At 38.7% G+C, this 16,631-nt stretch overlaps 1 protein-coding gene across 1 annotated transcript; it reads left to right on the forward strand.

Annotated features, from left to right (window-relative positions):
* The first annotated feature begins 2,936 nt into the window (after nt 1-2,936).
* LOC131789954 (uncharacterized) lies at nt 2,937-13,812 on the forward strand. The gene is made up of 10 exons (XM_066167335.1): nt 2,937-3,012; nt 3,488-3,545; nt 3,951-4,160; nt 4,772-4,957; nt 5,849-6,088; nt 6,742-6,927; nt 7,494-7,760; nt 8,495-8,652; nt 12,547-12,781; nt 13,174-13,812. The coding sequence occupies exons 1-10, from the start codon at nt 2,974-2,976 to the stop codon at nt 13,464-13,466; spliced, it is 1,872 nt and encodes a 623-aa protein (XP_066023432.1). The 5' UTR covers nt 2,937-2,973; the 3' UTR covers nt 13,467-13,812.
* The last annotated feature ends 2,819 nt before the right edge of the window (nt 13,813-16,631 follow it).

A 16,631-nucleotide genomic window follows, 5' to 3' on the forward strand; every position in this document is an offset into this window, starting at 1 on the left:
TTCTCGATGAAAGATAAACTGTTTCCCAGCATGAAATCTGGGTTGACACGAATGGTTATGTTGGCAGACTAAGAGCAGTTCGATCATATTGCTGTGAGAACTAAACACAATTGAAATTTCTTTCCCTATGCTTATCTGTTGTTCCCTTGAAATTCACTAATGCCATTAGCACTTAACGAAATGATTTCCAATTGAACCCAAGCAATTATATACTCTTTAAAAGGTTTTTAGAAGAAATTGTGTAAAGCATGTCTTAACAGCGCTATCCCGCGGATTTTGACGAAAGATTGTTTTGTAGGTTCAATTAAAAGGCAATACAAGGCTTATTTCTTCGATTCCTTAAATAACAAATACATTTTGCTGACCCCAAATTGATAACTCTTATGCTATAGAATTCAGATTTTCGTTGAGTTGGAGATTGGAATTGTAGTTTTTGAGTTGGGAAACTTTGTATACAATACCTCTGATGATGAAATAATCATTTTTTTAACATTCTCAAGATAGATGTTAGTGTTGAGTTACTCTCTCCGTCCAGCAATGATGATTGGAGTCCATGTTGCATCAAAAAGAAGCATTGAGTTATGCAGCTCTCATAATTTGAGATCTATTCCTCAAAACGCAATAGACGAGGTAAACAACTCTAACTCTCTTAACGACCTGTATGATGAGCTTATTTCATGATAATTCTGGCACAAATGTATCATGGGTAACTTATCGCAAGTTGTACAAATGTGTGAACTAACCTGTGTAGGAAACTCTACTTAACTCTTCCCTCTCAACCTCACTGACGAGCAGCTACATAATTTACAGGAATGTCACACAATTTTATGTCACGTATTCGGGGGAACGTAAAAAAAGGACTGGGGCAAAGTGGACTTTTTTCTGACTAGAAGCTGCATCATAAATTAACAGGAATGTCACGAAATATATTCCGTCACGCATTCAGGGAAACGCAAACAGAACTGAGGAGAAGTTTTGCGGAGACAAGAAGAAAAAATTTTGAAATAATTAAAGAATTAACTACTTTAGTTGTCATATTCTAGATGTTCGAAGAGAATATGATGGCATCCAGTTGTGTTTTCCCAATCATCGAGGACTGAGGGAGACTGTTTTCCTTGAATAGACCTAAACAATTAGTTAACAATGTTTAAGAAGCAAGGAATTATTTCTAACATGTTTCGCGATGATTTTTAGTTTGATTTAACTATTTTCATATCTGAAGTATTTCGCAAACAGGCAAGACTGTCATCGAATTCGGTGTAGCTTGATTGATAGCTTCTAAACCGCTGACACTCTGAACCTTGTCAAGATATTGACCAATGCGAATTCACCCTTTATTTAAAATAGAAAATTCATAAAATATGTAAAATTACAGCAATGTTATGTCCGCGTGAAAATCGGACCAATAAGTTATCATTGAAATACGAGGGACCCAACGCAGCAAGGACGGCAGCGCTGTGGAAAAAGTCGTTCAAAAAATGAATTTACATTTTTGGTTAAAATTTTGCACATGGCTGGATTTGTTAACAGCTTCTTACAGCGCCACACCTCAACTTCAACAGAACAGTTTGTGGTGTTGAGTTGCGCTTATAAAATTAATTAATTTATTATCGGGGTTCCGTTGTCAGTCCACGCAAATTCTGGTAGTTTCTCGTTGTTGTTTTGCAAAGTTTTAAAACGCACGCGCTGAGCTTTTGTTCTACTCATTAGCTGTGCTTTGTTTTTCCAAGTCCTCGTTGCCGTCGCCGTCATGGTGTGCTTACAGGACCCCATGGTCATATATTCGAAAAACACAAAACTTTCGATTTTGTCCTCACATTGAATATGGACCAAATCACTATTGGCTTACATGTTAGATGTGCATTCGTTGAAATATGAAGCACACGGGAAATTTGGGAAACGTGACAGATGCCTAAGAGTTCCTCAGTACGTGTCTGGAAATTCCCTCTGCAACACAATGTACACGCATACGTCATTAGCGTTTGCACCTGGCTAGACGATAGTGAAGTACGTGAAGTACAATTTCTCTCAGTTTTCAATTAAAATATTTATATGGTTTGAAGAAATTTTGACAAATTTGATTCGTTCACTCTTCCAGGTTCGTAAAACGTCTTTTTTGGGGGTGGTCAGTAGCTATGAACCAGGTTATGAAAATCTGTCCTTCAAAAATATTCTTTTTATTTCAAATTACTTGAGGCAATGGTAAAAATTTACAGGGAACATTTCTGCAATATAGCTACTTCTTCCTTTCAAATGAGTTTACTTCAATTCAAGGGCATGGGAAATTTGTTGATAAATTAATCATTGATCGGTCGGAGCCCACAATGGGCCCACAATATTTATTCATTTTTTATATTCATTACTGTACGATTTGGTGAGTGGAACATATTTGGAAACATGACCTTCGATATAGTCGACTGTTTGGGTTGTTTTAATGAAGTAAGTACCTGCTTGATTTGCATTACAACAGAGCAGATCGGTTTTGTTGAAAAAACTAATTCAGTATGTCAAAATTCAAAGGTGAGATATTCAAGTATCAGAAACAGTTTTTGTCGATTTTTGTATGATATAGAGGAAAGAAACTTTCATACAGTCGTAACTAGGAGCAAAAACACATGATAATTAATAAACCTGAAATATTTTCTATAATCTAATTAAAAATGTTACGTTGTGATGGATCCATATCGATTTGGAGATTATACCCTCTCAGTGGGACGTCAGGGTTAGGTATTATTTATTATGCACACACATTTTTCGATCAGTTCATTCCATGTTCCTTCAAACGAAGTTATGGGCGGATCCGCGTAAAGACAAAAAATCGTTTGCTTTGCCAATTGTGTATTCATTTTCAAGTTTTTTTTCCTGGAATAAGACAACCTCGCGATGCTCATCTGTTTAAAGAAAAGTATCACGTACTGCATTAGTCTTCCTAATCGGCGTTAAAAGGACCATTTGTGTTATAAATTTACAGCGATGTCAACTGAGGACCATCTTATATTGAATTCTTTAAGCGTAAGTACACCTGTACAAATGCTTCTATCTGATCACAGTATTTGTTACAACTAGTTGGATTTTAAAAAAAACCGCTTTGCTGTCGTTAATTTTCGGGGCAGTTTAAGGCTGAGACAAGAGATCTTTCGTCAAATTTTTCTTTTTTCATTTGTTTGGACAAGCCCGCACTTGAAATCTTTCTAGCAGGTTACTCACAGTGGACCGTGGTGCCGTAATTATACGAGCATTGAACAATCTAGCGAATATCTAAACATCTAGAGTCAAGAGCCTGAACAAAATTGAAATTCATCTTCACAGTTTCAGGCATCAAATATTTTATTACTCTTCTACAACGACTATGTTAATTTTCTCAAAAAAAGTAGCCGCTACCTAGTCAGCGGCTGACTAAACTTCCGTAGAAAATTTTTTCTTCAAATTCTAAACGTCTTAATAAGTCTAAAACGTTGATTATATAGTTTCTTACTTTCAAACGCAGGTGATGATACAAACTGGGATATTGATTTTGCTGTTCGGAGTCTCCAATGTAACAGCAGGTGTGTATAAACAAATAAGCTGCAATCCACGAAAATTCGCCCGGTATTCAACTGTGGACATTTTTTGGTAGACTATATCTGAAAAACATTTCGCCATCCATAAATGATGGTGTTGTAGATTTGAGAATCATTGCATATCTCATGCCTCGTCTCAAGAGTCCTAAATGAAAAACACACAAAATAGTCTATGTCGTAGAAAATTTGTGCAACTTTTGTAAGGTTGAAATTAAGTCTTTGAGGTCAAAGAGATAAGTTGTTTCGACCAATTCCTGTCGATGACACTTCACAGCAAGGAGACTGGTGCGAAAATCAATCTCTCGTGCCAAGCCCCCGTCGGCTTAAAATTCTCACAGCTTCATTGAGAATCTGTAGGTAACAAACTATTTTATCAAATTTTAACCACAGCTGACTTGGCATTGAGACAACCGGCAAACATGATCTTTCCTTGCGAATCAGAAGCTGCATTGGCTGTTGAAGGCACATCAGCAGGGTGTGCAGTCACCACTCTTCTCACGGACCCCTGGTGGCGTGTAGATCTGGGAACGAGTTACATTGTCGATGTAGTAGACATTATAGCTGGTGCCGATGGATTAACAGATTTTGAAATAAGAGTCGGTGAGTGGTCCAAATCATACAACAAAACATCTGGTAATTTGGTATTATCAACTGAGTTGATAGTGTAAATTGGCTACCGTTAAGAGTTTAAAGCTGACGTTTTGGGCGTTAGCCCTTCGTCAGAGTAATAACGGGAAATCCGCTTAGTCTTCCAGAAGTTCTTCTCTGATGGCTGATTAGGACAAAGTAAAGAAGGAGAAGCTAATAGGATTCCAGGGTTATAGTTTCAACCGCGTGAGAACGCGAATGACTAATTTGTGGTTGATTTAAGTTTTGAATCTGATTGGATGATAGGGTGGCTTGAGTTCCCTAAACCAGTCGTAGCCCAGAATGTAACATTTAGTCGCCACATCGGTATATTAGATGGAGAGGACAGTATTAATATCCACGGAGTAATTGGGGTCTTAATCAGAGCGTCAGTGCATACCTCTCCGATACTCGAATATGGTGTGAATTATATTATCATCGATTCTTTATTATTTCTTCACCAAAATATCAAAACGTTATGTCCCTACGCGTTTCTTATCAAAAGTGTTATGAAACAAGGAGAGATCAAGTCAGTTGTATCCTTTATTTAAGTCTACTTACTCTACATTTTATTATTTCCCCAGGTGACAATCTTGATAATGAAGGAAACTCAAACCAAAAGTGTGGAGGACCATACACTTTGACTTCTTCACAGGAAAAGTCGTTCTTTTGCACCCCAGGTATCAAGGGTCGGTATGTGAACATCCGAATAGCGGGAAACAACAAGAAGCTGGCCATCTGTGAGGTGTCAGTTAATCCTAATCCAACAGGTGGGCTCTGAACTTCGTCCTTGCAAATAGGACGGAGGAAGAAATGTAAAGGTAGTGGGTACAAAAATAGCCAAGGTAGGAAAAAATAGAAAGGTAGGAAGTGTGGTAGTGAGGTAAATAATGAATCGCCCTGACGAAGGGCTAACGCTCGAAACGTCAGCCTTCAAACTTTTTACGGTGGCCAATTAACGTTTTCAACTCAGTTGTTAACACTAAATTGCCTGTTCTACTCTCCCACCGACGCAGCACCAGAGCTTCTTTAGAACCTCTATTAGTAAAGTAAATAGTTGGGTAAAAGAAAGAAATACAGGTTGGTAGGGAGATAGATAATTAAATAGGCAGGTAGCATGAGAGCGAGAGTGTGAAGGAGGTTGGCTGGTAAGCAGGGTAGGCAGGTGAAACAGGAGGCAGGGAGGTAGCAGGGTAGGCATCTGGGTCTGCAGTCTGATCGTCCGAGTGAGAGTAGCCATAGAGGAATGTTGTCGGTAGTAGTGACTGAGGTTTCGACAAGCTTAGCGGAAGTCATGAGCCGAGTCAGGTGAGGACTCAACCAAGTGTTGTAAATCTGGTTGGGAGAGGGGGTTGACTAACTTAGTAGAGACCCCTCTCAGCAGATACCAACAACTAGTGGCACCATACAAACGACTTGTTCACGACATTTACATAACAAACGTACCAAACGTCCGAATAGAAGGAGCTAACATTACTGGCGAATAGAAACTAACTAATCACGACCGTTATTTAAAGAGAAAACAAGGCTATATCCAAGTTATTGGTTATGGACGTTTGAGTTGTTCTACCTGTAGCGAAGCTGTTAGGAGTGGGTTCATGTTAACTTTGAAATTTTATTTCTATCTGCATAGTCGGTCACATTTGTTTCTACTTTATCAGTAAACCTTGCTTTGAGCAAGTCAGCTTCTCAGTCCTCTGTCTCTTACGATGCTTACCCTGTGCGAGCAGTGGATGGAAATACTGACGGTGTCTGGAGCTCATTAAGTTGTACACATACATATAGCACAACGGATCCTTGGTGGCGTGGGGATCTGGGATCAAGTCAGCACGTATCAGAGGTGTTCATAGTCAACAGAGTAAAGCATGATAATAGGCTTTTCAACATAGAAATCCGTGTCGGTGAGCCAAAACTCCTTGGAATATAGTTAATTTCACGTCATCGTTTCAGGTCATTTACAGGCCCCCATTCAAACCAGCTTGCAACTGAACTGCCCCAGTCTGATAAATATTACGATAAAGAAATACAGGAGAAAAAAATAAATAGGTTTGGTTCGAATTCATGTTGAGATATATACGATAAATTTCATCAACTTAATCTTACGATCAGCATGGTGGCCATGATATGTAAATAAACTCTTTTGTTACACCTCCCAACACAAATACGTTTTCCTGTTGAAGGAGAACGTGTGACATGCTATGTGTCACTTGCTCCTTAAGGCGAACAAAACTCACTAATTCCCAAGGGAAACAATAACCTGAGCTTTCGACTCGCACGTGAGCACGTCGGGGACCTTAAAACCTCGGCAAAGCTGTGCGCCACTCCGAGTTAAGAAATTTCTATTTTTTCAGTGATTCTCTAGAGTTTGAAGGTAAATAAAAACACTTAATGAATGGCCCTACGGGAAATAATAAGTTTTATATTCTCTCAAGGAGACAACCTCACTGTTTCCTTTGCGGCCAGCTTTAAGGATAGCATTAACCTTGATTAACTGCACTTCTTCAACTTCAACGATCAGCAAAGTCTTCTAAAAGAAGTTTCTTTTATCCCTCAGGAGATAGTTTGGCAAATAATGGAAACTCGAATCCGAGGTGTGGTGGCTTGTACTCGATGGCTTATTCACTTAAAGCTTCGTTTTATTGCAAACCGAGAAAAACTGGACAATACGTAAATATCAGACTGGTGGGAAGTAGCATGGTTCTGATTTTGTGCGAAGTGGAGGTGTATTCCGAAAGCAGAGGTATCTTATAGTCTAACCTCTTAATTCAGCTCTCAGAAGAGCTTCTCATGTAACTTCTCCCTATAATATCCATACAATATCCAGCAAACAGTCAATGAGAATACTCAAACTTTTTAGGAAAAAGTCGTAATCTTGATTTAACACGAAATTCTCGGAAATAAATTACGTGGAAAAATGTAGCAGGGAGAGGAGAATTAACCATCAGATCTTGAAAGTTTAAGGGTTAAATCTATAGAAAGCTTTCTGCATGCCCATAAATTGACGCATCTCACTTCAAGTTCTTTCTCCATAGCTAAATTTAAGGGGGGGGGGAGAGAAAAGAGCGAATTGGTAGGGAGGGAGGAGAGGAAGAGTTGTAGATCAATGTCTCAATAATGGATATCAAAAGAGCCTCGTCCGTGTCCATTTGGTCATAGTAGACAAACAACACCCGTTCTTCGTTACTAATCCCACTCTGCAGCCATTGGTTACAGCACTTACAATACGACTGTAACTGAATACGAACGTAAAAGATTGGCTTTGTAGAGCGATTAAAAAAGATGATGACAGCATCTTCCTCATTCTAGCCATTCTGAAATACAAGCCAGTAAAACACTCAGTGCAGGATGCCTATTACCAAACTTCTATAACTCTGGTCTGTCCAGAGCCTTTCGGTTATCCTGAACCGTTTGTGACCTGGGTCAAAAATGGTGTCGTCCTTCAAAACAGCTCATCCGACTTGACACTGAATCTGTCAATCATTGCTCAAAGGGATACTACCAAGTGGACAATTGACTGTGTGGCCAGCAACAAACATGGCGCTGATTATCACAGATTTGTTTTGAACTTGCACAGTAAGTAAAAGAACCGCACCCTTTCATAAGCGAGAGCCAGGCGTGGATCTTTTAATGGAAAACCCTGCTAGGTAGTCCAAGAACAACTTCTACGCTCAGAATATAGTTTATCAGCTATGTCCTGCGATCAGTCCTTTTCTTAAAATAAGTGGTTTTATCGTTGCGTTTTTGATATCTGATACATTTTTGTGTTCATGGGTTTCTCTAATAAAGTCAGCATCGCAAAGCACGCGGTGTGTTTGAGTTCCAAATATCACGTATTGACGAATGTACATGAATTAGTATCCCTAGAAAAAGAAAAGTTCTCACCCAAATTGGCCGAGTCTTTCTTTTTTCCAGAAAACTACTTAAACAGTGTGGGAGACACAGTGGACAAAGACTCCTTATAGTCAGTGCACTGGAATCCCAGTCAAGAGGTCTGGGTTCAATACCTGGCCTGGTCGATATGTTGTGTTCTTGGACAAGACACTTCACTCTCACAGTGTCTCTCTCCACCCAGAATGCAAATGGGTACCGGCGAATTTTCAGTGAAATGATGAGGGGTAACCATGCGATGAACTAGCATTTCATCCAGGGGAAGGGGAGGGGGGAAGGGGTAGTTACACTCCTAATCGCTACATACTATGAAAACCGGGATAAGCTCCGGTTGGATGGGCCAGTAGGCTCGACTACAGACTTTATCTTACTTGCCTTCACTAAAACAATATGAAAAGATATCCTCTCTTTTATTCAAGGCAGATATGCGATGTGCACGGAATTCAGAGACCTAATGGAAGGGACTAGAACAGTTCGTCATGTAGTACATAACCAACAGTCGGCACAAAATGATGGGGACATTGATAACCGTGCATGGTACCGCTTTGTTAGTCAAGCCACAGGAACCCCAGTGCAGGTCTGATCTAAGGTTACAATTTTTTTCCGGTTAGAGGAGGCAGAGTAGAATTAAAAGCATTTCTAGAGGGAAGGTCTTGAGGTTGAGAGGTGAGACAGGGTGAGGCATAAAATAAAAGATACGTCCAGTGAAATGGTGAACTATTGCGTTTCCTGAAGAGGCAATGCAACTTCTCTACCATATTTCACCGACCGAGGAAAAAATTAGGTCAAACAGTCTAGTCTCGTGAAGTTTCTATACAAAATTTATGCAGAAATGTAACTGGGAGCTTGTAACCTCCTTGTCTTAACCAGTTTCCAAAGCAAAGAAAGAAAAACAAGTTTTGAATAATTCCCTCTACTTTATAAAAGGTTATTATCAAATATTATTGTTTTTTTAGAGGGCACGGTAACGAATCTTGCAATCTGATTGGTTCTTTACCCGGTCAGTATTTTCCTATCTCTGCCCACGGGCCACGGTAACGCTTTCGTGAGTCGCCGAGTACATCCCAACTTTCGTTGTCATTTTTCATAAATATACCTCGTTTTCTGGCTGGGCAGTATTTTTAAGCAAGCACGTCGGTCACTGCCTCAAGCCGATAAATAACTTATGAATCCTCTCTTTTCTCTCTATCAAATCACTTTGGTTGACAGAAAAATATTGGTTTCAGAATGAATTTGTATAAACAATAGTGTCATTAGGTTGGTTGACAAGCGGCCTAAAAACCGTCTGCAATTAATTTTAATCGTTCACAAAAAGTACCCAGAAAGTTGAAACGTGAGGTATTTGGTTACAGTTAAACTGAACGATGGAACTTTCATTCATTTAATATCTGAATTTTCTCGAGCAATTTGTTCATAGTGAAAGAGCGAGCGAAGTTTTAATTTAAGTTCTACAACAAATATACGCTCCTGGTGAGTCTTTCCAATTCCGTTCAATTTGGACATTTGTACCTTAAATTGCACGACAGAAATTGAAGGAATTTTTTGAGAAAAGGCCGCATTACATTCCCTTGTGTCTCGTTGGAGTGTGCCGTTCGAATTTAGTTTTTGTGAAGGAAAGATCAGAGTTAAACACGCCATTACAGCAAACAAACGAGCAAACTCTCACAACTTCGAAATAAAAAAATTGAATTTACTCACAATTACTTTCCTCGCCGTTTACTTAATGAACAGAGGTAAATCTTCGTACATGAATGAATGGTCGATGAGAGTGAATAATACTTTCCGTTAGATCATTAACTGATTTTGAAGAAAACATTGTAGTGACAGTCCTTCCCAAACTAGTTCTGTTGGTTTTCAAATGTTCCTACGCTTTTTTTTTTCTTGCGCGCTCTCTAATTGACAGGTGTCAGATTGTGACAGATACTTGTAAAAATAATGTTTCAAAGTTTGTTTGGAAGCCTTTTAAATCACCTTTATCGTTACGGAAATGAAAATGTTTCGCTGAGGCATCTCTCTTAAATTTGCATCACCTCTATTTTAACTACCATTTACCCTCTCAAAAATTGTTCAGTTTATGGAAGATCTTGCCGTATTTACGTCCATAAATCATTCGGGTTCTTTCGGAAAGAATTTCGTCAAGTTTAAAAACAATAAATATGTTATTTACCGGCTAAGGGTCGGTCCGTATGGTGAAAAACTGTGACCTCGGTCTTGAAAATGCTGCCCTCGGCCTACGGCCTCGGGCAGTATTTTCAAGACCTCGGTCACAGTTTTTCACCATACGGACCTCCCAGCCGGCAAATAACATATATTTATTGTTTTTTTTAGAGGGCACGGTAACGAATCTTGCAATCTGATTGGTTCTTTACCCGGTCAGTATTTTCCTATCTCTGCCCACGGGCCACGGTAACGCTTTCGTGAGTCGCCGAGTACATCCCAACTTTCGTTGTCATTTTTCATAAATATACCTCGTTTTCTGGCTGGGCAGTATTTTTAAGCAAACACGTCGGTCACTACCTCAAGCCGATAAATGACTTATGAATCCTCTCTTTTCTCTCTATCAAATCACTTTGGTTGACAGAAAAATATTGGTTTCAGAATGAATTTGTATAAACAATAGTGTCATTAGGTTGGTTGACAAGCGGCCTAAAAACCGTCTGCAATTAATTTTAATCGTTCACAAAAAGTACCCAGAAAGTTGAAACGTGAGGTATTTGGTTACAGTTAAACTGAACGATGGAACTTTCATTCATTTAATATCTGAATTTTCTCGAGCAATTTGTTCATAGTGAAAGAGCGAGCGAAGTTTTAATTTAAGTTCTACAACAAATATACGCTCCTGGTGAGTCTTTCCAATTCCGTTCAATTTGGACATTTGTACCTTAAATTGCACAACAGAAATTGAAGGAACTTTTTGAGAAAAGGCCGCATTACATTCCCTTGTGTCTCGTTGGAGTGTGCCGTTCGAATTTAGTTTTTGTGAAGGAAAGATCAGAGTTAAACACGCCATTACAGCAAACAAACGAGCAAACTCTCACAACTTCAAAATAAAAAAATTGAATTTACTCACAATTACTTTCCTCGCCGTTTACTTAATGAACAGAGGTAAATCTTCGTACATGAATGAATGGTCGATGAGAGTGAATAATACTTTCCGTTAGATCATTAACTGATTTTGAAGAAAACATTGTCGTGGCAGTCCTTGCCAAACTAGTTCTGTTTGTTTTCAAATGTTCCTACGCTTTTTTTTTTCTTGCACGCTCTCTAATTGACAGGTGTCAGATTGTGACAGATACTTGTAAAAATAATGTTTCAAAGTTTGTTTGGAAGCCTTTTAAATCACCTTTATCGTTACGGAAATGAAAATGTTTCGCTGAGGCATCTCTCTTAAATTTGCATCACCTCTATTTTAACTACCATTTACCCACTCAAAAATTGTTCCGTTTATGGAAGATCTTGCCGTATTTACGTCCATAAATCATTCGGGTTCTTTCGGAAAGAATTTCGTCAAGTTTCAAAACAATAAATATGTTATTTACCGGCTAAGGGTCGGTCCGTATGGTGAAAAACTGTGACCTCGGTCTATTTTCAAGACCTCGGTCACAGTTTTTCACCATACGGACCTCCCAGCCGGCAAATAACATATATAAGTGCGGTGTTATACAGGGACTTCTGGCCCTGAGAAAAGCCGTAACAACACACGTGAAAAAATATCGTATTTTTCACATGTGTTGATATAGCCAACCAGCTGCTGACACGTCACACGCCTTTGGCGCCACTCGGTCAGGTTGATGAATGAACGGCAAAGTTTTCACGATTCTCAATACAAGTAGTTTGTCGGAGCTTTCTCGAATTATGGCGGCTAAAACACTTAAAATTCCGTATCGCTGACAAGCAGAGAGGTTCAAACTCAAGAAGGGGAAGAAAACCAATATAATAAAAGAAAAACCGAAAGTTTCCCATTTAGTGGCTTTGGTGTTATCATTTCTCTCGGCTGAGAATGAAAATCGACAACTGGAGGATTTGCCACTGGCCGATTTTGGCCGTTTACCTGAAAGACTTCTTCCGTCGGTAAGGACAAAGTCAATAAATGAGAATTTTGTAAATTGAAAATTACGACCATTGTTGATTTTGTAATCATGATTCAACATATTGTTCTATCTTAAGAGTTAGCGCCAACGTACTCGACGATTGTTATTCGGGGATTGTCGATTCATTTATTTTCATTCATCATTGAAGTCGGCTTTCCTTGTTAGTAAAGGGCTATTGTGTTTATATGATAAACAAAATAATACATGGTTGCATGTGGATATGGAATTTCTCTTTTCGTGTTCAACTCGACACTTGCTGCGCTCACTCGTGAGCTATCGAGCTAAACACTCAAAGAGAAATTCCATATCTACGCGCGCCCATGTATTATTCTCTATTTAACGAATTACAAAAATTTAAAATTTCTAAATTTTCTCGCCAGCTACCGGACTCCTGCACGGAACCTTGGACTTGTGGAACTCAGGCCTCAGGCTGGCTTCGCGGGGGTCATCCATCAATGGAAGAGGGCCTTGTACACCGGAATGTTTGCTTTAGTTGGAATGACAATTGCTGCTTTGCCGAAGTGCAGGCGCTAGTCAGGCATTGCTATGGATACTATGTGTATAAGCTGCAGCCGACAGCTTTGGAATTCAAAGTGAAAGCCAGATATTGCGTAGGTTAGTAATCCATCGGTTACCTTTACAATGATCATAAGCCACTGTAGACTTCTTCTCAACAATTCTTAGGGCATGCTACTCCTCTTGTACTATTAGCACAAATCTTAGTGACCGACTAAAGCTTTCCGACTTCTGATTGACTGATAAAACAGAATATAGAACTTGAGAGAACAATGCCGAAAACAAGTTTCTAAAAATATAAAAAATGTAAACATCAGTGACATAGTCGGCTGCACCTCGTTAGCTCTTTTTTCGTTTTTACCGCATTTTGATGTCATCAGTGATCTTTTACTGAACAGAAGCACAATAATACGTATACTACTCGGTTGTGTAGACTCTAAGTGCCATATTTTCATTAATCTCTGTGATGTTATTTTCACCCTATATCAAAGAAAACCGAGCCATCCCTTATGAAGATGCTCTGTTTTACCAACCCGTTACAAAAACTGGTGTGCAGTCAGCATTGACAAATCACGTGATTCACAAGGAATATCACGTAACATCTTCATGGAAGTGTATGGCCTATTGCCTCTCGGAGATGACGTGTGTGTCATTCAGCTACTTCCCCCAGAGTAACACATGTGAGCTTAACAACAGCACTGAATCAAGTAACCCGGAAGGTTTGAGAAAGAGACCTGGGACCGAATATTACGAAAAGAGAAGTCATTCATCATTCTTAGGTTGAGAAGCTGGTTCAAATAAGAATGGAATTAACTGTGAATTTTCTAGATGGTAAGAGAGCAAGTTTTCCTATGCGGAACACTTTGGCATAGAATGGTAGTATTTATTGTCAAAGCTGCGATGGAAACAGACTCATTTGAAGCGGTGTAAGGAAAGCCCTTCATAGTATGTTACATCAACACAACATTTCACACTTTGTAAAATATTTTTCTTTTAATTTTCCGAGTCAGTTTTTCAGTTTTACAGTTTAGACACAGGATAAGAGAAACAATTACACATAGCAACTAATAACAAAAGTAAAGAAATCCGAAGGTCTGGATTAAGTTCAACCACGTTCTATCCAAGTTTAACTAGACAAAACTCTGAAATCGGAGTTTTTTGTTTGTTGGTATTTTTGTCCTTCATTTCTGGGAAGACGAATAAAATGTCTTCTTATTTGACCTCTAAGATCAAGTTTTGCTATCTTTCCTATCTTACATTCACACAAAACAACAAACCTGTGAAGTCGCATTAACATATTTGCGTAAGTAAAGCAGCCTGTTATGTGGGCTATACGAGTTTTTACGACACTTACCTCACCAACTGGAACCATTTAGTTTACCTATGAATGTTCTGATATTTGAGGCGAAGGATTTTACGTACAATGGAATTGCCGGCACTATCTTCTGAAGTGCCTGTTCATGTTCATTCACCGATTGATGGTGCTACTCAGGTACAATAAAAACGCGATGGCAAGATACCCGTGTCGTGCGAAGGTATTTTCCTTGCTTTTGACATTGATGAAATTCATAATGTAAACTGGAAGCCAACAAGATACAAAGCCGAGCAGAACCAATGCTAAAGTCTATGTCACTTTTGCTTCTTCCACTTTCGCCCGGAACGCTGAGGGTTATTTTTGTGCGAGAAAACACGATTTGATCTCGAAACAGCGTGAAATACTTTGACACAGCAGACCGTAATAATAGCGAACGGAGTGGTGATATCAAAAACGTTGCTAAAGATTATGAAAGCTGTGTCATCTTCGAATGTGATCAAGCACATTGCCTCGCGTGAAAGAAACTGAAATCTGCCGCTCTCAAATGTAAAGAATAGAGGCGCAGATCCAACGAAAGCCAAACACCAACACATAACAATGTTAATCAAATTTGTTCTCTTCGTAAACAACACACGATACCTTCCAGGTTTCATGACGCAAAAATATCGACCTACTGAAATCAAAGTTAGTAATGTGCCCACTCCAAAATTCTTCCTCCCTTTTGACCCCTAAGAGTGACTGGCATCTAATTTCTTCTTACAGTATCAGCCCTGAATCACATATTAAGGTCAGAAGAATAAAGGAAATGATCACCACTGACAGAGCTCATGATTGTTAAACAAATTCTCCTTAGTACCTTAGGAAATGAATGGAGAACAGTGTGGAGAATATGCATAATGATGTTAGTGTGTCAAGGGTTAAAGAAAATGTAAACGGCATATTCATTCATCCCTCAGCATCTCAGTAAAAAAACTCATCACTGTTTAATCCTGATCTAACAAGCCATTTCTATTTCTAAACAATGTTGACAATTCGTCATAATTACAGCGATAACTAATACATATATTCACGATGACTTGCGACTGAGTTTTCACTTCTCGATGAGAGATAAACTGTTTCCCAGCATGAAATCTGGGTTGGTACGAATGGTTATGTTGGCAGACTAAGACCAGTTCGATTATATTGCTGTGAGAACTAAACACTGTTGAAATTTCTGTCCTTATGCTTGTCTTTTGTACGCTTGAAATTCACTAATGCCATTAGCACTTAACGAAATGATTTACAATTGAAGCCAAGTAATTAGATACTCATTAAAAGGTTTCAAAAGAAATTGTGTAAAGCATGTCTTAACAGCGCTATCCCGCGGATTTTGACGAAAGATTGTTTTGTAGGTTCAATTAAAAGGCAATACAAGGCTTGTTTCTTCGATTCCTTAAATCTAACAAATACATTTTGCTTACTCCAAATTGATAACTCTTATGCTATAGAATTCAGATTTTCGTTGAGTTGGAGATTGGAATGGTAGTTTTTGAGTTGGGAAACTTTGTATGCAATACCCCTGATGAAGAAATAACTATATTTTTAACATTCTTAAGATAGATGTTAGTGTTGAGTTACTCTCTCCGTCCAGCAATGATGATTGGAGTCCATGTTGCATAAAAAAGAAGCCATTGAGTTATGCAACTGTCACAATTTGAGATCGATTCCTCAAAACGCAATAGACGAGGTAAACAACTCTAACTCTCTTAACGACCTGTATGTTGAGCTTATTTCATGATGAATTTGGAACAAATGTATCATGGGTAACTTATCGCAAGTTGTACAAATGTGTGAACTAACCTGTGTAGGAAACACTACTTAACTTTTCCCTCTCAACCTCACTGACGAGCAGCTACATAATTTACCGGAATGTCACACAATTTTATGTAATGTATATGGGGGAACGTAAAAAAAAGACTGGGGCAAAGTGGACTTTTTTCTGACGCTGCATCATAAATTAACAGGAATGTCACGAAATATATTCCGTCATACATCCAGGGAAACGCAAACAGAACTGAGGAGAAGTTTTGCGGAGACAAGAAAAAATTTTTTTAAAAATAATTAAAGAATTAACTGCTTTAGTTGTCAAATTTTTAGATGTTTGAAGGGAAGATGATGGCATTCAGTTGTGTTTTCCCAATCATCGAGGACTGAGAGAGACTTTTTCCCCTGAACAGACCTGAAATATTAGTCAACAATGTTCAAGAAGCGGGGAATCATTTGTAACATGTTTTGCGATAATTTTTAGTTTGATTCAACCATTTTCGTATCTGAAGTATTTCGCAAGCAGGCAAGACTGCCATCGAATTAGGTGTAGTTTGAATAATAGCTTAAGCTTCTAAACCACTGACACTCGGAACCTCGTCAAGATATTGACCAATGCGAATTCACCCTTTATTTAAAATAGAAAATTCATAAAATCTGTAAAATTAGAGCGAAGTTCTGTCCGTGTAAAAGTCGGACCAAAAAGTTGTAGTGTCGAGGTACCCAATGCAGCAAGGATGGCAGCACTGTGGAAAAAGTCATCAAAAAGTGAATTTACATTTTTGGTTAGAATTTCGCAAATGGCTGAATTTGTTTCCAGCTTCTTAGTGG

The sequence above is a fragment of the Pocillopora verrucosa genome, chromosome 5, assembly GCF_036669915.1.
Source record: "Pocillopora verrucosa isolate sample1 chromosome 5, ASM3666991v2, whole genome shotgun sequence".
Taxonomy (NCBI): Eukaryota; Metazoa; Cnidaria; class Anthozoa; order Scleractinia; family Pocilloporidae; genus Pocillopora; species Pocillopora verrucosa.